This window comes from Bradysia coprophila, unplaced genomic scaffold (assembly GCF_014529535.1).
Source record: "Bradysia coprophila strain Holo2 unplaced genomic scaffold, BU_Bcop_v1 contig_732, whole genome shotgun sequence".
Classification (NCBI taxonomy): Eukaryota; Metazoa; Arthropoda; class Insecta; order Diptera; family Sciaridae; genus Bradysia; species Bradysia coprophila.
Window position 1 is genome coordinate 1,912,632 of NW_023503972.1, and position 22,214 is coordinate 1,934,845.

The following is a 22,214-nucleotide window of genomic DNA, read 5'->3' on the forward strand; positions in this document are numbered from 1 at the left end:
CCATTGGTATAATTTTAATTGACATCATCAAACTCATAAGATCAACAATGATCTCGGTATCCAATACATTTACTTAAGACTGCAATAACTTCCATTGATATTTTCATTGGATTTGGTCGTACGGTCCTTGGAAGATAGTAACAAGATTTATCGTTGTCTAATACGTATTGTCTGATTGCTGGGACGTAGTTCAGTACTAAAACTTCTCTCTCTTGTGACAATTGATCCAATTCAACGAATGCTGGTCTAACTTTCATAAGAATGTTGGTAACTTTTAGTGAATTCGCCTTAAACTGTTCCACATAGGTTTGAAGGTCTAAGTAATCACATTGATGATTTTTGTTGCTTTGGTATGCGCTGCTAATTCTATCAAAATTAACTTCAATAAAGTTCCTAAGCGTAGCAACATAGTCAGAAGAGTAGCATTCGCTTTCGCTTCTCGGAATCGGTATGTCATCCTAAAAATCCATTGTTCTTCGATTGGTCAGTTTTCATAAATATTGAGAAATTGGAAATATTTACCATTTTCAGGCAGTTGCATCGAGGTCTTCCAAATTCAATCGGGGCAATCGGTGCAATTGCTTGTAGAAAGTTCATTTGCTATGATCAAAAATTGAAAGATTAATTGCATAACTGGAACGTAATTATGAAATCCCTTACTGGGTTATTTCCACGTTCCATTTTAGATTTCAATTTCGCACACGTTAGCAACGATGTGAAAATATTTTCCCCACTTTCGAATGCTTGCGATAGAGTTTGCATGAGAACTGTAGCGCAGTCCGGTGAATAATTGGTGAATGAGCACATCGTATAAGGGAGAAACGATTTCATCATAAAATCTGTAAATCTTTTATGGGCTTTCATTATTGCGGGAGTACAGTCATCGTCAGTGCATGAGAAGAAAGCGTCAACAATTTGTAACGTTCTCACTTCCATTCCTTCGACGAAATTTTTATATTCTGCAAAATTGCATCGCCTCCGAATGCCTTGGAACAGTAGGTGATTGTATAGGTTGTTAAAATTCTGATAGACTTGATTTACAAATTTAACTTTTGGATAGCAGTCTTGAACGTATCTAGGGTTGTCGATGTAGACCTGTTTGAATTGAAAGAAATGTCTTCAGAGAGAGCTTTAAAAAAACCGCTTGTAAAGTTACCAGATTCACACAATCACAGTCAGTTGATCCTCTACGGGATCCACTTGTTGTGGTAACCTAAAATATACACGTAACAACTTCATCGAATGTAGGAGAGCTATCGTATCGACAATAAGTTTTCTTATACCAAAGCAAAGAACATTATGAACAAGTGAGTCGGTTTCATCTTCTCTCGACAAGTAATCTTGGTGCGATTTTAATATTCCACACGAATAGCTAACAACACAGAAAAAGGACAACAACTGGTTCTCTAGATACACTAAATTGCACTAAATGTAAATTACTCTGAAAAATTTTTGGTTCAAGTTTACGATTTTCCCTATTCTACCGATTATATCATACCACAACGGCCACTAGTGGTTTCTAATACTGATGGGTCGTTTTGTCTCCGTTTACGCAAACCACGCCTCTTTTATATTGTTAAAAATGGTCTGTCAAGTGAATGAAGCCAAAACGGAGGCTAAACGGCATGCTTTTTTTTACTGTGATCGCAGCTTAAAACACGCATTTCAGACAAAAAAGCGTATCCGGCAAAATATCCTCTTTTTACTTGCGTTTTGAATAAAGCTTTGCCCGCCTCTAAGACTAGAAAATACAAACAAATTTCGTAAAATATGTGGATACGTGAAATACGTAATATTTGAGCTTTGTGGTGGGCAAATTGGCAGCAAAATTGTTCTCAACACATATGTTGGTCCAAAACCTACGTAATATTATACGAGATTTTACTCTGATACAAGCTAATGTCGGGGACCACCGCACTGGTCCTAGCATGCTGAATTGACAATTGTCAAATTTGGAGTGCCAACTGTGATTTCATTAGCCTCCACATATTTTCTATGCTCATGCTAGAAGCAGTGCTGTGCGGGGACACATTTTATCGGAGATAAAACCAGCCTACGTATATAATTCGTCTAACGGACACAATTCATAAATCTCATACAAATCAGCATTTGGCTATACCTAACAAAGCCAAATAAATAACACACATTTTTTTCTGACTCGACACTATTATATTTACTTACTCGTAGGTGTTGTATAGGCCGAGATCCCATGTTGTAGATACGCGGATCGACACTTCTGTTTCAAATTATTTAACGATCATCTTGGTATAACGTTTTATTCGGTGCGAACTTCAAGTTGATTGGGGCTCGAATGCGAAGAAACGGTGTGTGATTGTCATTTTTGCTTTTTGAAGGAAGTCTTTTCAATTTCCCAATAGTACATTGAATGACAAGGGGCGAAAGTAAAAAAATTCAACCGTGTGCGAGAGTTGATGCCCGCGCCGAAGGCAAGGGCCTCAATCGCACAGGTTGAATTTTTTTATTTTTGCCCCGAGTCGTTCATACTATTTTTTTTGATACCAACATCGAAAGTTGATACGTATCGCAAACAGCAGAACAAAATGTTGAAATATTAAGGCATTTAGCCAGAAAATGCGGGGGTCCAGGGGGCGGCAGCCCCCTGGTATATCAAAAATTTAATTATTTAGCCATCACAACAACAACACCCACAAAAATTAACAAATAACTAACAAATCATTCAGCAACAAATGGTTATTTGGATCACAAGGGACGAAAGTAAAGAAATTCAACCGTGTGCGAAGTTTGCAGCCCGTGGCCGAAGGCCAGGGCTGCAATCGCACAGGTTGAATTTCTTTACGTCGTGCCATGTGATCCATGTTGAATTTAGGAATTCATATTTCAATGTTGTTCATATGGACATATCGGTCTAGTCATATTGTTGTACATAGTCGTAATCATATGTGACAATAAATGTTCTTCTTGTTTGTACCTCCACCGGGTAAAGATCGTCTTTTATTTCGCTGTGCAGAATCATCAAATCTTAACAGGTTATGGAGCCCAGGAACGCGAAAATAAAAGTCGAAAAGTGAAGAACAGAAGCCGCAGATCGTCAACAAATTGTTTTTCGAAATCGTTTACCGGCATGGATAGTGTGCGATTGTGGAGAAAATTTCTAAATTTCATCGAATCAAAATGGATGTGAACAATTTGAAGGCTGGTGGATCTGCGAAAATGGTGCGAACTGTATTGGACTGCGAGGAAACGCTGAAAAGAAAACGACAGAAGGGCTTAACACAAAAATCATGGATGGATGGTGCTGTGTGAGAAGGACTCGGACGACGAAAAAGGTTTTTTTTTTTCGATCACACCGAGTGAATCAAAGGCAATCATCAAGGCGAAATTTTGTGTGAAAGCAAGGTCAAATTGGATCGCTCGATTGTTCAAATGGATGGTGGCGTGCCGTGTGAGAAGGATTCGGACGACGAAAAAGGTAAAATCTGGCGTGATTTTGGAAGGTTTTTCGGTCACACCGAATGAATCAACGGCGATAAGCATCATCAGGAGAAAATTGATGTAAAAGCGATAAAATTGGGTCGTTCAGCTGGCTGTTCAAATGGTTTTGGTCGTACAAATGGTGGCATCGTATCGATGGACAGTGTACATGAAATTGAACAAGACAATCCGGAGAAATTGTGGTTCCGGCGAAATGAGGTTATGTTTCGGAAACCGCATGTTCAATTGGAATCTGGTCAATTAGAATCTCGTCATAAGAAGGATTTAGGCGACGAAGAGGTGTAATTCGGCGATGGAAGGTTGTCACGTTTCATCAGCTGTGTAAATCGATTAAATTTCGTCGCGCGTATGAGGACAAAATATCAATATCGGCGGTTACATCGTTTGCCAAGAAGTCAGAAACATTGGAGTTATCCGAGACGATTCATTGTGTGTCTGCGTTTGGAGGCGAATCATGTGGTCAAAGAAGGGAAGTATTCGGTCGTATGAATCACCGGAGAAATGGCGTCTTTGATTGTAACGATGATTAGATCAAACTGGCAACATTGGGCGTGGCGATTATGCAAATTTGGAATACGATGTTCGGTACAATGACGACGAGCAATTGGGGTCTGAGATGAGAGATTCATTATCGGTAAAAGTGTCTGATCGAAGGATACGCTCAACGCTATTATTGTGTGAAGATTTTGTGTTTTTTTTTATGTTTTGCAACATTTTTTCACAAAGAATTTATTTTTTACCTTGAATTGTGATGAGAAAGAATTTTTCCAATTCAGGGAGAGTTTTTCGTTAGTTTATTGACAAGAATTGAAATATTCATTCAGGGAGCGTGTTGAATTTAGGAATTCATATTTCAATGTTGTTCATATGGACATATCGGTCTAGTCATATTGTTGTACATAGTCGTAATCATATGTGACAATAAATGTTCTTCTTGTTTGTACCTCCACCGGGTAAAGATCGTCTTTTATTTCGCTGTGCAGAATCATCAAATCTTAACAATCCATACAACTTTTCATTACAACAACTACGAAAGTTGTATATTTCGCTGACCAAATGAGACGCGAAAATGAAAAAATGCAACTCGAAGTCATTTTACCAAATTGTACATTATTCATTGAGAATCTAATTTATATTTTCATGCTTCGGGGCCGAAAATGAGGGCAATTTTTTGAATTTTCTCGGGTTTCCGGCCCTCTGCATGAAAACTTACATGTGCACCTGTTTGGGACGGTTGATTTAAGGCACTTTCGCTTGTAAGCCTCAATTCGTTCGGCCTACAATCCGCGAAATTGCCTAAAATCAATCGTCCAAAACAGGTACACAAATAACCAATACGCAACACTGCAGCATAAATGCATTTCGACAGCGTTCTTTTTTTCCGTAATAATTGTTTGTTTTTTTAAATTCAATCGAAGTGGGCTATTCTGAATTACTTAAAAAAAAACGTGTGCCCGTCAGTATAACTACGTTTACCACATCGTTTAATCTTAGTAATTTTGAAGAAAAATAAATGTCCGGAGAATCCAGCTTTGTACTATCGAAGGAGTGTGACGACATGGATATAGTTATGTCTCAAATAAAGACTGGTGATTTACAATTTGACGATAATGTCATTTTGGTCGAAACGATGAGTGTGAATGGAGCGACGTCTTTCGCTCAATCAGAAAGCGATGACATGGACGAAATAATGTCCCAAATTGACACAGAAGCAATGGAACAAGATCAACGAATGGACGAAATGGACCTGATAATTTCACAGATCGATACTGAAGAATTGCAACAGGAAATCGACGACATAAGTGATTCGCAAGAAATTATTGATGAGTACACCGCAGCTTTGTCAGAAATCAGCGAGGAAGTTGTAAATGAAATGGGACAAGAGGACGACATTGAACACGATATTCCTCCCGAGTTGATGGAAGAATACCATCGAGCGATGGACCAAATAATTCCGACGAAATCCGGCAACCGCTATCAGCAGGCCTACGATGTGTTCAGAAAGTGGCAGGAAGCGCATCGCACGAATAGTTTTGACGAAAAAATTGTGTTAGCCTATTTCGGTGCGGCAGCTAAAAAATATAAACCGCCAACGCTTTGGAGCATCTATTCCATGCTTAAGAAAACACTGCTTTGTAAGCATAATGTGGACTTGGTAAAACACTGTCGGCTACGAGCTTTTCTGAAGATGAGATCCGATGGCTATGAACCCAAGAAAGCGAACGTGTTTGAAACGGAACATCTGCGCAAATTTTTTCTTGAAGCACCCAATGATGTCTACTTGGGCATGAAGGTAAATTTGCAAAATAAAATCGTTCGTTCAGCTCTTTACGATTTCTTTTTCAGGCTGTCATGATATTCGGCCTGTGCAGTGGATCCAGAGGATGTGAGCTGACTAATTTAACATTGGATAACGTGAAAGACGACGGCAAAGAAGTTATCGTGAAAATACCAATGACGAAAATGAAAACGAAAACTGCCAAGCTCTACGTCGTTGGCAACGATTTTGCAAAGATCATTCGCCAATACCTTGACATGCGTCCAGCATCGGTGACAACGGACCGTTTATTCCTGCAATGGAGGAAAGGAAAGTGTATTGCTCAAGTGATGGGCAAGAACAGTATTGCTAAGATACCAAAGGATGTTGCACGATTCCTAAAGTTGCCTGAACCGAATTCGTATACTGGACATAGCTACCGTCGGACTACAACGACAGTTGCTGCCAATGCTGGTTTCACTGTTACGGAGCTTAAACGATTTATTGGTTGGAAGTCGGACAGAGTTTGTGAAGGGTACATTAAAGATTCTGTCGGTTATCAACGAAAGTTGTCAAAACGACTTTGCGACGAAATTTTACCCTCAACAAGCACCGGAGACATTTCACCACCTTCATTCGAAGATTCGGATCCGCTCACAATTCCGGTTGTGACCACGATTCCGGCTTTGCCCACTATGCCGGTTTTGCCAGCGATTCCGGTTATGCCCACAATTCCGGTTGTGACCACGAAACCGTCCACGAAACCGACCATTTTGTCGTCCACGATTCCGGAAGTTCTGCCATTCAAGGTCCCAGCTGTTCGGCCGTCAACAAATGTGTCTGTACCGTCCACGATTCCAGCTGCTGTGCAGTCGCCCATGTCAATACAATTTGACTCTTCTTCTGGACTCACGCTTTCTGGTGCCGGAAAGACTCTTACACTATCTGGTGTTGATGGATCGCAAAATGCTCTAAAGAAGGAGCCGAATGTCATTTATCATTTTGGGGGTGACAACAATTCTTTTACAATAATTAACATGAAATAACTCCGAACAATAACTGCTTCTCGATAATAATTTTGTAATAAAACTGTCGATTGAAAAGATGTGTGTGAGAAATTTTATTGAATCGCCCTGAACCGAGTCTCTTTTCCAAAATTACTTACCAAATAGCAATGATTCTCTTCTCGATAGCCATGATTTAGACAAATTTTCAGTACACATAAACGGTTAACTCTTCTAAAAAAACAACCGAGGGCATTTGGCACATGATTACAAACGACATGGTTATTTGTGTACCTGTTTTGGACGATTGATTTTAGGCAATTTCGCGGATTGTAGGCCGAACGAAGTGAGGCTTACAAGCGAAAGTGCCTTAAATCAACCGTCCCAAACAGGTGCACATGTAAGTTTTCATGCAGAGGGACGGAAACCCGAGAAAATTCAAAAAATTGCCCTCATTTTCGGCCCCGAAGCATGAAAATTTCACATCCTTATCTGTTAAATCGAGTCTATCGAAATATCGTAATTAAGTAATGAAAGTGAGAAATTCTTTCTTCATTTCTTCCTATCAAAATATTAATCGAAGAAGCCCGCCTATCTATGGCAGCGTTCTTTTTGTTAGAAACGTTCCTGCGAGAGCTGCAATTACTTTCGCCCCTCTGTTCAAGAAGCGAAAGTACTTTCGCCCCTCTGTTCGAGAAGCGAAAGTACTTTCGCCCCTCTGTTCGAGAAGCGAAAGTACTTCCGCCCCTCTGTTCGAGAAGCGAAAGTACTTTCGCTTCCCATTGCATTCCATTACCAACTGAGAGTTGCATTTTTTCATTTTCGCGTCTCATTTGGGAAGCGAAATATACAACTTTCGTAGTTGTTGTAATGAAAAAGTATCAACTTCGTATGTTAATTTCAATAAGAGCACTGGCGCACGCTTTATTTCAATTTTGATCGCAGTACACTTATTGACAAGAGTCGACTATTACATTATGTAGTCGACTTTCGCATTATGTATATTGACTTTCGCTTTATGTATTCTTTCTTTCTCCCCGCTCAAACACATAACTTGCATTTTTTTACTTTCGCCCCGGATTTCGAGTGCGAAAGTATCAACTTTCGATGTTGGTATCAAAAAAAATAATTAGAAAATACCAAAATCGAGTGTCATTATTTTCTTACATTAACACTAATTTATGACTAAATCTAAAGCTAAAACTGCTAGTGGATGATCTGTATCTAAAAAGACATTATTCTATTGCTTGATTTCCACTTACATTTTTCTTTTTAATTGTTGAAAGAGTAAACGGAGAGCAAACTGAGCGTAAACGGAGTAAGTGGAAATCAAGGCTAAGTTTTTGATTACTACTACTTCTCTCATTTATCTATAATACATGGCGAAATGAGAAAAAAAGAGAAATAACAAAGTTAGAATAAAACGGCTTTTTAGATGCAGTTAAACGTTTTAAACAAATCTTAATGCAAATCACTAGAACGATAGGTTATATTACTCTGATATATCAAATGCAATAGCAATTATTGTACTTGCAAGTGTAAATTGATCAAATAAAGAAAAACAATTTTGTCGTTTTTGTGTTAACGTAGGCTAAAATGTTTAGCAAGCGTGTCTGCAAAATTGAAGTTAAGTCAAACCGAAATTGTTGTGTATATGAAAACCAGCGTATGCAATGAGCCTAATGAGGTCGTTTTTCTTTCTCTCAATTTTCTCAATTCTGGACTCTGGAGCTGCCAGATACGTGAGGTAACCAGGAAGAATAGTACCATCAGTCGATATCCAGCTGTTGAACAGTAAACATCTCCACCATTTTTCTATCAGTTTCGTAGTCTACCAATTTAATATTCAACTACCAGTTTGGTAGTCAACTAACAAATTATCGAATTATAAATAGGCCAGCAGCCTAAACGATTTCATCAGTCGGGGTGCAGCTCTCAAACAGTTAACATCTGTACCACCTCTCTATCAGCACGGTAGTCAACTACCAAAAATTCAAGCTTTAATTGTGTTCCACACTTATAAAAAGGGGCGAAAGGGGTGAAATTAAAAAAAAAAAATAGGCAAGCAGGCATAATAATTTCGTCAGTGGGTGCGCAGTTCTCGAATAGTAAACATCTCTGTCGAAAATTACAATTAGTAGTCAATTGTAATATTGGTAGTCAGCTACCACTTCCAAATACTCGAATGGCAGTGTCAACTCTGAGCTATCAGTTATCAGATAACAAATAATTTTATTATTTGCCTGGTGTTGATTTTGCTTATAGTGGCTTTGCAATTTTGCATGTCAATCCAGCTGGGCAACTACAAACTTAACTACCAAAACTACCGACTTCCAAATTTTCGATTTATAAATATAATCTATGATTTATGACCTGGAAACACAGAGGAAGTGTCCACAGTAAGGATTTACAGTTCCATAATTTCCAGGTATAGATTGCAGATTTGGCGAGAGAATGCTTGTACCACTTCAAAAATGGACTACTTAGATAAACCGACACAAACACTCGAAGCGATAACACACTTTTAGGAGTAATAAATATAGACAACGTGCACTGCAATCAGGTGTATAAATAGGCTCGTCTTGTTTCAGACTGCATTCATTCATTCACTGAAGGAAAACGCGAAATCGTTCAACTTACAAAAAAAAAAAAACAAAAAAAAAACAAGAAAAATGTCCTCCGTTTTGAGAATCGTTTTAATTGCATTGATGGTTGTTTGCTTTTTGATGGCATTTGCAGAAGGTATGTAACACGAACAAGACTGCGATGCAAAAGTAAACTAATAAAAGGTGATCCTTTACTGTGGATTTACATAGCAACGTAAAAGTGACAGATGCAAAAATTTTCTCATACGGCAACTCGAAATTTCATTCATAATTTTAATTTTATGAATGAAATTTCGGGTTGCAGTATTTAAAAAACATTGCATCTGTCACTTTTACGTTGCTATGTAAATCCACGGTTATATTAAAACTTTTAAACAAAACGCAGCATCACCGTTCGACACTGAGCCTGCAGCAGAAGCATCGCAAGCAGCGTGTTTGCCAGCTAGCTGTCAATCGTATGGCTGCTGCTCCGGAAACTGTGGCTATTGGTGTAAGTCTTTTGGCATTATCCTTCGGCATTTTACACATTTTCAATGAGAGAAAAAATCTTTTCCTTTTCTTCAGGTCGAGCTTGCAACATTAACTACGTTTGCTAAAACTGCACCACCTGCACTGTATGTTGGGAACATATTGATTTATAAACTCTTTCCGTCGAATTGTAAAAATTATTTGTAATTAAAGTAAATTTAAAAAATTAACAAAAAAAACGTTTTTCCTACTGGCGACGTTCAAGACTTTTTGAACGATGGTCAGTTTTCTTACATTCGAACAATAGTACATTACCATACCAGTGACGCCCTCGGATTCTTTTACTCATCTGGATACAAGATAATCAAATTCCTTCACTGGTATAGTATGGCGTTTTACTTTACGAGCGAGGGAAAGGGTTTTCACTTGTGAGCGAAAGTCCACATTCCCTCACTAGTAAAGTAAATTGTCTTTTGCTTGCCGCTCGAGTGACGAAGTACGAAATACGAAAACGTTTTTTAGGAAAAACGAACAAGAAAATATCTCCTAGGAACATCAGCACATAAGCGAAAAGAATACTTAAACACGAGTTAGAAAATCGAAATCACTCAGTTAGTCAGGGAGTTGCGGGAATCATTAATATTTTTTTTGATACCAACATTGAAAAATGATACTTTCGCCCCGCATATGAGGGGCGAAAGTAAAAAAATGCATCCCACGGGGAGAAAGTACTTAACGAAGAGCGAACGCAACTGAACGAACAGCGAAAGTGACTGACGTCACAGAAAATGAGAGAAATGAGTCGAGTTGTCAACAGAATCCGCTCATATTATGCAGAATACTTTGATCAAAATTGTAAAACACTGTGCGCCAGTGTTCTTATTGAAATTAGCATACAAAGTTGATACTTTTTGTTACTGAATGATTTGTTAGTTATATCTTAATTTTTGTGTGTGTTTATTGTTGTGATGGCTAAATTATTAAATTTTTCATATAACAGGGGGCTGCCGCCCCCTGGACCCCCGCATTTTCTGGCTAAATGCCTTTTCATTTCAACATTTTGTTGCGATGTTTGCGATACGTATCAATTTTCAATGTTGGTATCAAAAAAAATAGTATGAACGACTCGGGGCAAAAATAAAAAAATTCAACCTGTGCGATTAGAGCCCTTGCCTTCGGCGCGGGCTCCAACTCTACGGTTGAATTTTTTTACTTTCGCCCCTTGTCATTCAATGTACTATTTCACAGTGGCTCGTCATTAACGATGGGCGCAATACCACATGTGAAAAAATGAAAATTGAAGTTGCGAAGATCAAGGCTGTATACTTGGGGGAGGTCACGCAGATACAGATACGCGGGTTACACACCACAGTTGATGATAAAATGGCCGATTTCAAACAAAAATTCACCTACTCTGATGATTCTCGTCGTCTTGATGATGTGGTGAATTTTTTTACATGCAAAATCATCAGAAGTGGTGTGTTCCCGCGTATCTAATAAAATGGCGGTCTGCGTGACCTCCTCAAAGTATACAGCCTTGGCGAAGATTGATCTGTTAAGAGTGATATCGCGAAATCTTCGAACAACTTTGGGACGATACCGTCATCGTCACAGGAAGGTTATAAAAATGAACATGACAAATAATAGCGAGTTTTAACGAAAATACAAGAACATTTTGCACTGAATAGTATGTTACATACCAAGGATCAAAAAGGTGTGTTTTAGACCCAGGTCTCCGCTTCGCGTCGCTCCATCCCTGGACGTTTTCACCACCGTGGTCTAAAACACACCTTTTTGATCCGTGGTTTGTATACTATTTTTTTTGATACCAACATTGAAAAATGATACTTTCGCCCCGCATATGAGGGGCGAAAGTAAAAAAATGCATCCCACGGGAGAAAGTACTTAACGAAGAGCGAACGCAACTGAACGAACAGCGAAAGTGACTGACGTCACAGAAAATGAGAGAAATGAGTCGAGTTGTCAACAAAATCGGCTCATATTATGCAGAATACTTTGATCAAAATTGTAAAACGCTGTGCGCCAGTGTTCTTATTGAAATTAGCATACAAAGTTGATACTTTTTGTTACTGAATGATTTGTTAGTTATATCTTAATTTTTGTGTGTGTTATTGTTGTGATGGCTAAATTATTAAATTTTTTATATACCAGGGGGTGACATAGTGGCGCTGATGCTAATCCTCAATTCCTCGATGTGAGAGATGGTCAAAAATCGAAAACATACAATTTTCTTAAGGAGTTCTTTCCCGATATATGAAAGCTACGTAGTCGTACGGGGTTGGTTGGAAAGGTAAACAAAATTCGTGCAAACAGGGTCTTATTTTGTTTACTATTCACCTCCACTGAGATATGTGCAGTTTAAAATAAAGTTGGTTACTTCAGCGAGCTTGGTACGTATGGTTCCCCTGTAATCGAAATGCAACAGAAACAACAAAAAACTATTTTTCTTCCTGTAGTACCAAAACCGTCACATTCACTCACCAAATTTAGTACCGAAAGAGCAACATTCTCCCCTACTATTTTCTCTCAATTTTCATTCCCGCTTATGTCATTTTCGATCCTATCTTTATTCTTTCCCAAATGTGTCAAGTTGTTGTATGTACGCGAATGTAATGTTTTTAGTGTTTTGTGACAATGCATTCATAAGGATTGCTTTCAGCATTCATACGGACTGCTTTCGGCATTCATTCGGATGTCTTTCGGCATTCCTACAGATTGCTTATTTTTCGACATTTGTGAGAATACATGCACACGGAACGGACTTCTTTGGGACGATACCGTCATCGTCACAGGAAGGTTATAAAAATGAACATGACAAATAATAGCGAGTTTTAACGAAAATACAAGAACATTTTGCACTGAATAGTATGTTACATACCAAGGATCAAAAAGGTGTGTTTTAGACCCAGGTCTCCGCTTCGCGTCGCTCCATCCCTGGACGTTTTCACCACCGTGGTCTAAAACACACCTTTTTGATCCGTGGTTTGTATACTATTTTTTTTGATACCAACATTGAAAAATGATACTTTCGCCCCGCATATGAGGGGCGAAAATAAAAAAATGCATCCCACGGGAGAAAGTACTTAACGAAGAGCGAACGCAACTGAACGAACAGCGAAAGTGACTGACGTCACAGAAAATGAGAGAAATGAGTCGAGTTGTCAACAAAATCGGCTCATATTATGCAGAATACTTTGATCACTTTGATCAAAATTGTAAAACGCTGTGCGCCAGTGTTCTTATTGAAATTAGCATACAAAGTTGATACTTTTTGTTACTGAATGATTTGTTAGTTATATCTTAATTTTTGTGTGTGTTATTGTTGTGATGGCTAAATTATTAAATTTTTTATATACCAGGGGGCTGCCGCCCCCCGGACTCCCGCATTTTCTGGCTAGATGCCTTTTTATTTCAACATTTTGTTGCGATGTTTGCGATACGTATCAATTTTCAATGTTGGTATCAAAAAAAATAGTATGAACGACTCGGGGCAAAAGTAAAAAAATTCAACCTGTGCGATTAGAGCCCTTGCCTTCGGCGCGGGCTCCAACTCTCGCACACGGTTGAATTTTTTGACTTTCGCCCCTTGTCATTCAATGTACTATTTCTTCCTGGAGTACCAAAGTCACATTCCGAACAAAACATAACAACAAAACTGAACAACATACCGGTGCAAAAGCATTCCATATTAATGCCGAAAGTAATCCGTATGAATGCCTAAAGAAGTCCGTATGAATGCTGAAAGCAATCCTTGAATGCATTGTCACAAAACACTAAAAACATTACATTCGCGTACATACAACAACTTGACACATTTGGGAAAGAATAAAGATAGGATCGAAAATGACATAAGCGGGAATGAAAATTGAGAGAAAATAGTAGGGGAGAATGTTGCTCTTTCGGTACTAAATTTGGTGAGTGAATGTGACGGTTTTGGTACTACAGGAAGAAAAAAAAAATTTATTTCGTTTTTCGTTGATATACTTATAGGTATATGAAACTACATATATAAAATTCTACATCATGTTGTATAGGGTGAGCGTACCAATCCTCGGACACTTATTGCTCTCTCATTCATAAATAAATAAAATTTTACAATTTAGGGAAGGTTCATTTACGGATGGTAATATCCGAGCGTTGTTTTATATGGATTTAGCAATAGTGGGGATTCAATTCCCCGGTTTTTAACGGTAAATTGATTCAAATATTTGTAAAAGGAAAAATTCCCTTGGTAAATCCACAGATTCCGTTGCTGGCATATATTTTTCCGTTCATGGACGATGGACTTCCTCAATGAAATGGTTGTTTACGTATGTAACTTTGCTGCAAGCGAAAGTAGCTAAGATCAACCGTCCCAGAGATACAACTTTACATGCATAGATTTATCACTTAAGACGACACAGATCTGATGTGAGTACTGTAGTCTTTGATCCATAGTTTAACAGGAGTACTTATCAGATGCAGCTGTTGTATAGCAATATGTTCACAGTATGGCTAATTCGAGAACAAAACGCAAACTTTCGACTCGAAATATCACTCAATGAAAAAACAATTTTATTCCCAAATTCATCGCTCCATAATTTCATAAACTTTTCGTGCTAAATCCTTTCGTCGAGTGTTGATCAATGCGGTACTAATTTTGTTGACGTATGTGACTTCATTGTAAGATTCCTTCTCAAATTCTTCAAAGATTTTATCAACTTTTCGCGCCACTTCGGTCTGTTCCTTATCGATGGCATCAAGGCGGCCTTGCTTAACACGCAAGTGTCTTCCAAATTCCCACAATTTGTTTCCAATTTCGGTCCGTATGAGGTCGATTATTTGGAACCGTTTTTCCGCCTAAACAGAGATGACAATTTTATGCGACTCGTTCGTCATGGAACTTAATTTAGATCAACTTACGAATCGTTCACCGGAGGATGGCTGAACATGAGCTTCCTGTGACATTGGATCAATTCTGTCAGCTAATCTTAGTCTCGCTGAAGAAATTTAATTTTTTCAATTCAGTTAATGAACAGCTGAGACTACGATATAAACTTGGCTCCGTGAACTCACCATACTCGTTGAGGCCTGTAAAGCTTCCGTTTGTAGATTGGAATAAATATCTCGAAAATGCATCATCATGTATACTAATCTCATCGCGATTGTTCAATTTGTACTTATCCAGATCGGAATCTTTGATTTGACATTCTTTCCACAGGTGTTTGAACAATTCATATTTTGTGTCAACACAAGCGAGTCGTCGCGGAGATATCCTTTTACCAAACATGATTTTCAATTTGTCCAAGCCAAGATCTTGCCACGTTCTGGGTTCATTTGCTGGTGAGTCCATAGTTTTCGAGTTAATCTTGTAGAAACGTAAATAAACAACACAGCCTGTCTGAGCATTTGACAGTTAGTTGTCGACGTTCTTGACAGTGGAGTATAGGGTAAACGATGTTTCCCGAGAGCATAGGGTAAACGACGTAATGCAGACGTGGTTTTGAGTCTTTTTGGTCATTTTTGAAGTCAATTGAAATTGACAGAGCCTATGGAGGGACCTACCGAAATCGGACGCATTTTCCAATAGAATTGTAATCGAGAGGTGACATAGTGGCGCTGATGCTAATCCTCAATTCCTCGATGTGAGAGATGGTCAAAAATCGAAAACATACAATTTTCTTAAGGAGTTCTTTCCCGATATATGAAAGCTACGTAGTCGTACGGGGTTGGTTGGAAAGGTAAACAAAATTCGTGCAAACAGGGTCTTATTTTGTTTACTATTCACCTCCACTGAGATATGTGCAGTTTAAAATAAAGTTGGTTACTTCAGCGAGCTTGGTACGTATGGTTCCCCTGTAATCGAAATGCAACGGAAACAACAAAAAACTATTTTCTCTGATTTCTACTGACTTTCCAACGACACAAAATATGCATGGGTAGTGACCCCATGAATATACCTTTGAAGTGTAAGTATCAGTAGGTCTGGAAGATCTACGCACACTTAAAAAAGGAACGTTTTCGACGGAATCTCTCATAATTGTTTTTACAGATTTTCGATTCTTGACTGACCATATGGTACAATTAGGACATGACAGAAAATTCGACAACAAATAGAAGACGATGACGTTTCATCTTCACTTTATTTTTTGTGTATTAAATCTCCGGGACTCATAATAACAATTATTGTTTATCATCAATACCAGCCAGTATGAGTGCAAGTGCCAAGAATATACCGCCTCAGAATGAAGAGCCCATTAAATCGAATGAAATCGATTCTAATAACATCGTACTTGAACTATCAAAGATCTGCAGAGTCTGCTTATTGGAATGCAACGATCTGAGATCGCTATTCGATGAGGAGCCTTACCGTATTTCTGATATGATAATGACGTTCGTGCCCATTCAGGTAACTAGTCCAATCGTGACTGGAGAAGTCACGCCGATAAAACTGGGAACAGTCCACAACATACCGCAGCCAAATTTCTCTGTACTGCTGCATGTTTCTCGCAGCACTCAGCACAGCCTTTACTGACAATATCCATCGTAATTTTCCCACATTGCAGATTTGTCCGGATGATTCTCTTCCTTCAAAAATCTGTACCCAATGCGCAGCGCATGTATCGCGTGCGATAACAGTGAAACAGCAAATCGAAACCGCAGGTTAGTAAAATAACATTGAGAAATGTTCCTTGTCGTCGTTATACACTACCTATCCCGTATCACTTCTACTGCAGAAGCAACACTTCGGAACTACATAGCCATCGGTTATTTGGACGTTAAATTGCAGTCCGAAGAAGAACTCGAAAGCTTTGTGGATAAGTGAGTTTGCGACAATCCACCGTTGAGGAGATGGCGTAGCTAATGTTTGTTGTAATGTTATCAGACCGTTCGAGCATAGCAACGATGAGAATGATAGCGAATATCTCGACCAAAGTGATCGGACAGTTGTTTCGGAGAACAATAAGTCACCTTTTCCATCAGACGAAGGTATGATGGAAAATTTCAACGAAAACGATGAGCACGTGACCAGCGAAGGATGTGATTTTACGGAATCTAATTTTATTGGCAAGAATCAGGGTAAAAAAAACGTTTCGGCCCGCAAAAAACGCGCCGACATGAAAGTGAAGAAACGAAGTAAAGAAAAGTCTGAAGGCAGCAGCCAATGGGTCTGTCAAATTTGTGATAAAGAATTTTCGGGTGAGTTGGAAGTTCGTTGATGACCTTGGCCAATCCTAAAAGCATCACTTCACTGCAGATATTCGTCGCTTTAATCGCCATAAAAAGATCCACGACGAAGAGAAACAGTATCGATGTCAGACGTGCAATAAGGGTTTCAACGAACGGGCGGATCTGAATCGTCACATTGAACGTCATATCAAGTCTAAAGATACAGCGCAGGAGGAAAACTTTAATTGTCCGGAGTGTCATATGTCGTTCAAAGTAGAGGGCGACCTGAAGATTCATCAATCCGTTCACCGTGACGATGGAAAAATCATTTGTGGCGAATGCAATAAGGAGTTTTCGAGTAAGTAAAACATTCCACACAGTCTATGTCAACCCTTATACCTGCCAGCAACGACAAAAACGAAGTAAAAGATGTTGTTGGTAGCATGTGGTTGAAAATCAGTTGTAGACTCGATAGCTAGCCTACCGAACCACTCAAAAATTTATAAGACTCACCCACTCAGCAAAAATCCAACTGAAGAGACACGTCAGAACGCATTTCCTTGACAAACCCCACAAATGTGCCGTGTGCCAGAGAGGCTTTCCGGAAATGGGTTCGTTAACGCGTCATTTCAAGAAGCATACTGGTGAAGTCAGAGAGAAGAAATACGAATGTCTCACGTGCGGCAAGAGGTATAATTCTTACATCTTGGTCTGCTTGTCCAAATAAATGACTTTTTACCGAACATCTAACGTTAGGTATTTCGATTCGCATTCGCTGGGCGTTCACAATCGAAAACACAGCGGGGAGAAGGTACGTTTTGAAGAGTTTTTGACTATTTTGGTGGTGAAAATGAAACATTTTCCTTATCTTATTTGTAGCCTTGGACATGCGCAACATGCGGAAAGAGTTTCATTGATCTTCGGGTAAGTGTTCCCACCGACAATTCCAATCTTGTCAGAATTAAAGAACTCTTTTTCGATCACACAGCTTCTCAATTCGCACAAGAAAATTCACATGGATTACAAGCCACATGCGTGCCAATACTGTGATAAACGGTTTACTCATCAGGTAAATATTGCATTCACTTTTGAACGGAAAAACTTTCGTTTCAAATAAACCGTTGACTTATTGTCCTACTATGTAGAGTACGCTCACAACCCACATGCGAACGCACACCAACGAAAAGGTAGCCCGATCAGTAATCTATTTTTGCGAACCAAATTTAAGCATTTTCAATTTTTTTAGCCATACATCTGCAACTTCTGCGGGAAATGCTTCATTCAGTCATCCAATCTGTCGTTACATATAAGAGTCCATACAGGTAAACCAGTGGTTTCAATGTCGTGATTTAGATTCAACAAATTACTGTTTTAGGCGAAAAGCCATACAAATGTACCACATGCCAACGCTGTTTCGCCAGTTCCAGTACATTGACAATGCATCATCGAGTACATTCAGGTGTGTTGGATAGTCTTTCAGGGGTTGAATTACAGAAAGGGTTGGTTTAGTGGCAAATGTTGTTGACAACGATCACTAAACTGAAAACTACTGATCCGAAAAGGTGGCTGAGTTGATATTTGAAGTTAGTTGCTTGTTGCATTTAAAGCAGAACGAGTAGTTTGTTATTTCAATGAAGGCGAGAAAGAGCTGACATATTTCGTATGATATTCTCTTACGGACGATACTCATCTGTTATCGATAAAGAATTCAGCGACCTCTGAATACTTCATAAAAATATGTCAAAGAATGAAGTAATAGATTCGAAATCAATCTTTAGAGACTCAGATCAAATGAAGTAATAGATCCGGTTGTAAATACGTTCGCGTGTGCAAATAATGTTTTCTTCTCTGTATCCAAATCCAATTTCCCGATTTTTCCCAGTATCCATCTAAAATTTGACTAAATTTCCCGCTAATAATATTGGAATTTCCTGGTAAAGAATATTTTGAACCTATGTACAATGTATGTACATATTGTGCATATTACCTACGTAAACCCTCTTTAAATTTCCTGAACGCATGTGGCATCTTTTCAGATTAATTTTTCAGAAAAATTTTGTGAATAGAGTCTTACAGATGAATGAAAATGTAGAAATACATAAAAGAAGAGCAAGTAGAGCGAGTGAAAAGAATCGATTTAAGTCGTCTGAAATCTGTTCCTTTGAACTGACGCTGCTAGTAAATTGAGTATGGCTATGACATTTCAATTTTTTAGAAGTGCAGAAAATCGTTTAAAGTTGCGTTTTGTTTGATCACAATCAAATAACATACTTTTTTCCTATTTTCTCATACAAACGATATCGATTTTATGTTTTTCTTGGTTATTTCCCGATTCTTGGTCATTTTCCATTTCTTAATCATTTCCCGATTTACATACAGTCATTGTCATTTCATTTTACTTGCACATGTCCGAAGATAGTCCAAGTCCAAAATTTAGAACCCGCCTCCTGTATGATAATGAACCCGCCTCTTTTCAATTGAAGTTCAAACCTTCAACGGTAAAGGCGTGTCTAACCAAAGTTAAATGGGCGTGTCTTTAAAATAGGCAGTACTCGACTCTTAATTCTGGACAGTCCAACTTTTTTCTACGACTTAATTTTGGACAGTCAAATTTATTTTTACGACTCTTCATTCTGGACAGTCCAACATTTTTCCTACGTCTCTTAATTCTGGACAGTCCAATTTATTTCTACGACTCTTAATTCTGGACAGTCCAACTTTTTTCTACGACTCTTAATTCTGGACAGTCCAACTTTTTTCTACGACTCTTAATTCTGGACAGTCCAATTTATTTCTACGACTCTTAATTCTGGACTGTCCAACTTTTTTCTACGACTCTTAATTCTGGACAGTCCAACTTTTTCCTACGACTCTTAATTCTGGACAGTCCAATTTATTTCGTACGAATCAATTCTGGACAGTCCAACTTTTTTCTACGACTCTTAATTCTGGACAGTCCAATTTATTTCGTACGACTCTTAATTCTGGACAGTCCAACTTTTTTCTACAACTCTTAATTCTGGACAGTCCAACTTTTAATAGTTTAAGAGTTGTAGAAAAAAGTTGGACTGTCCAGAATTAAGAGTCGTACGAAATAAATTGGACTGTCCAGAATTAAGAGTCGTAGAAAAAAGTTGGACTGTCCAGAATTGATTCGTACGAAATAAATTGGACGGTCCAGAATTAAGAGTCGTAGAAAAAAGTTGGACTGTCCAGAATTGATTCGTACGAAATAGGTTGGACTGTCCAGAATGAAGAGTCGAAGGAAAAAGTTGGACTGTCCAAAATTAAGAGTCGAGTACTGCCTATTTTAAAGACATGCCCATTCAACTTTGGTTAGACACGCCTTTACCGTTGAAGGTATGAACTTCAATTGAAAAAAAGGTGGGTTCATTATCATACAGGAGGCGGGTTCTAAATTTTGGACTTGGACTAAGTTCGGAGATATTTACTTGCTGTCAAATTTCAGCTGTTTTTTCAATGCATTTTGTATTAGCAAAACAGTTGAATTTATATAACAAGTAAAATGAAATGACAACGACTGTACATTTCCCGGTCATTTCCTGATTTCTAGTCATTTCCCCGATTTCTGGTCATTTCCCGATTTTGGTCTTTTCCCGATTTCTGGTCATTTCCCGCTTTTTTCTTCATTTCATTATTTCTTGCCGCTAGGGTAGACTTCCGGTATCTGGATTCTCGGCAAAATTTTTTCACAGAATCCAGGATACCAAGGATACACATTATTTGCACACGCGAATACGTTACTATGTTTGCCTTCTGTGAACGGTTAGGGCTATGAGCCGAACTTATGTGTGATCTGAAAGTTGAAAACAGTCAGATATATCTGATTATTTACTATTTGTTAATTGTCCGGCATGCCTGATTTACCTGAAGTTACGATTTCAGGCAAATGAAGGACTAGGCGCATTTAGCTCCACGTTAATCTGACTTTTAGCTTCAATACAACAGATTTATGTCATATTCTAAGCCTTAGTAAGTGTTCTACTATGTCGTTTCTTGTCTACGACTTTAACGGTGTTGTTCGGGACCGACTTTGCGTCAACGAGTATTACGTGCCTCCCCCGAAAACGTAATTTAATGCCAGATTTGCTACACTATTGATTCCACCAAGCCGTTTTCTGTAATTCTACTCCGTTCACTATCCCGTTCCAACTAATTTTCCGTTTATTTTTTTCGCCCCGTTTACACACACACATTACGTCACATCACAGGAGAAAAGGTTAGTTCCTTTGAGATAAGAAAAAGTTTGTTCTGTAAATTAATCTCGTTTTCTTCACCTTGCCTAGCCCTACAACTGTTCCGTATGTAACAAAAGGTAAGAAAATTTGAAAAGATAAAACAATCACTTAACGGTTTGCCATTCTCTATCAACAGTTTCGCTCGACACGACTTGTCAGCCCACATGCGTACACATACTGGGGAAAAGGTAAAAGAAAACTCTTTTTGTGTTCAACAGAACATTTTACCAAAATATGTCTCTTATCAGCCTTTCGCCTGTACCACCTGCACTAAGCGTTTCACAACCAGTGGTCAACTGAATCAACATTTACGCACTCATAGCGGCGAAAAGGTAAATAGGCGAAACTAACAAATTTCGCTCTCGTCGCCAAAGTCAAAATGATTTTAACTTTATCCACACAGCCATACGTCTGTGATCGTTGCAACAAGGCGTGTTCATCGTCCACCTACCTCAAAAAACATCAGAAAACCTGCCATCGAGACAACACCCAACCGAATCCACCCGCTCCGGAGGAATATATCGAAATTACCTCCATTCCGACGACCCATGCCGATCCAAATATGCCGGACTCGGGTTCGATTATCCTAACCGAAGTTACTGAAAGCACGGACACGTATTACGTTCGCATCGACGGCATCCATGAAATGATGGACACGGCAATCAACGAACATAGTCTGGTGATCGATAATCAAACGGAAATTCTGAGCGATATGATTCCGGTTGTCGGAGCAGAAATGTCGGACAATGTTCGGATGCACATTGACGACAAGAATATTTACCAATCCATCGATCCAAATTGTATGCGAATACAGGTGGAGCACATTGATGACGGGGACACAAGTGCCATCGAAAATCAACAGTATTTTATAACGTCCGACTGTGTTGTCAATAAATAGCATAAATAGCTAAAGAACGGGAATGTTGTTGTGTTGTTTCGGGAAATTCTAGTTCGATCGAAAGTCCTTAAAACGACC

General features: G+C 38.7%; 4 protein-coding genes and 1 long non-coding RNA gene across 5 annotated transcripts; 3 read left to right on the top strand and 2 right to left on the bottom strand.

The window, feature by feature from the left end:
* On the bottom strand, positions 1-1,427 carry LOC119083984. Its single transcript, XM_037193798.1, has 5 exons — positions 1,284-1,427; positions 1,157-1,213; positions 661-1,095; positions 523-600; positions 1-458 (listed from the first exon to the last, which is right to left on the bottom strand). Exons 1-5 carry the CDS (start codon positions 1,320-1,322, stop codon positions 42-44), a joined length of 1,026 nt encoding a protein of 341 aa, XP_037049693.1. The 5' UTR covers positions 1,323-1,427; the 3' UTR covers positions 1-41.
* A 3,392-nt stretch (positions 1,428-4,819) lies between these two features.
* LOC119083979 lies at positions 4,820-6,796 on the top strand. Its single transcript, XM_037193790.1, has 2 exons — positions 4,820-5,767; positions 5,821-6,796. The coding sequence occupies exons 1-2, from the start codon at positions 4,988-4,990 to the stop codon at positions 6,775-6,777; spliced, it is 1,737 nt and encodes a 578-aa protein (XP_037049685.1). The 5' UTR covers positions 4,820-4,987; the 3' UTR covers positions 6,778-6,796.
* Positions 6,797-9,152: 2,356 nt separating this feature from the next.
* On the top strand, positions 9,153-10,048 carry LOC119083992. The gene is made up of 4 exons (XR_005088980.1): positions 9,153-9,163; positions 9,223-9,477; positions 9,727-9,831; positions 9,906-10,048. It is a non-coding gene; the product is annotated as an uncharacterized LOC119083992 (long non-coding RNA).
* Positions 10,049-14,356: 4,308 nt separating this feature from the next.
* On the bottom strand, positions 14,357-15,235 carry LOC119083986. Its single transcript, XM_037193800.1, has 3 exons — positions 14,886-15,235; positions 14,733-14,809; positions 14,357-14,669 (listed from the first exon to the last, which is right to left on the bottom strand). The coding sequence occupies exons 1-3, from the start codon at positions 15,160-15,162 to the stop codon at positions 14,397-14,399; spliced, it is 627 nt and encodes a 208-aa protein (XP_037049695.1). The 5' UTR covers positions 15,163-15,235; the 3' UTR covers positions 14,357-14,396.
* Positions 15,236-15,922: 687 nt separating this feature from the next.
* Positions 15,923-22,153, top strand: LOC119083978 (zinc finger protein 879-like). Its single transcript, XM_037193789.1, has 17 exons — positions 15,923-16,218; positions 16,376-16,472; positions 16,547-16,631; positions 16,696-17,009; positions 17,068-17,337; positions 17,501-17,669; positions 17,736-17,790; positions 17,859-17,903; positions 17,968-18,048; positions 18,125-18,166; positions 18,226-18,301; positions 18,355-18,438; positions 21,212-21,219; positions 21,287-21,315; positions 21,375-21,426; positions 21,487-21,570; positions 21,642-22,153. Exons 1-17 carry the CDS (start codon positions 16,021-16,023, stop codon positions 22,134-22,136), a joined length of 2,184 nt encoding a protein of 727 aa, XP_037049684.1. The 5' UTR covers positions 15,923-16,020; the 3' UTR covers positions 22,137-22,153.
* Positions 22,154-22,214: the final 61 nt, after the last annotated feature.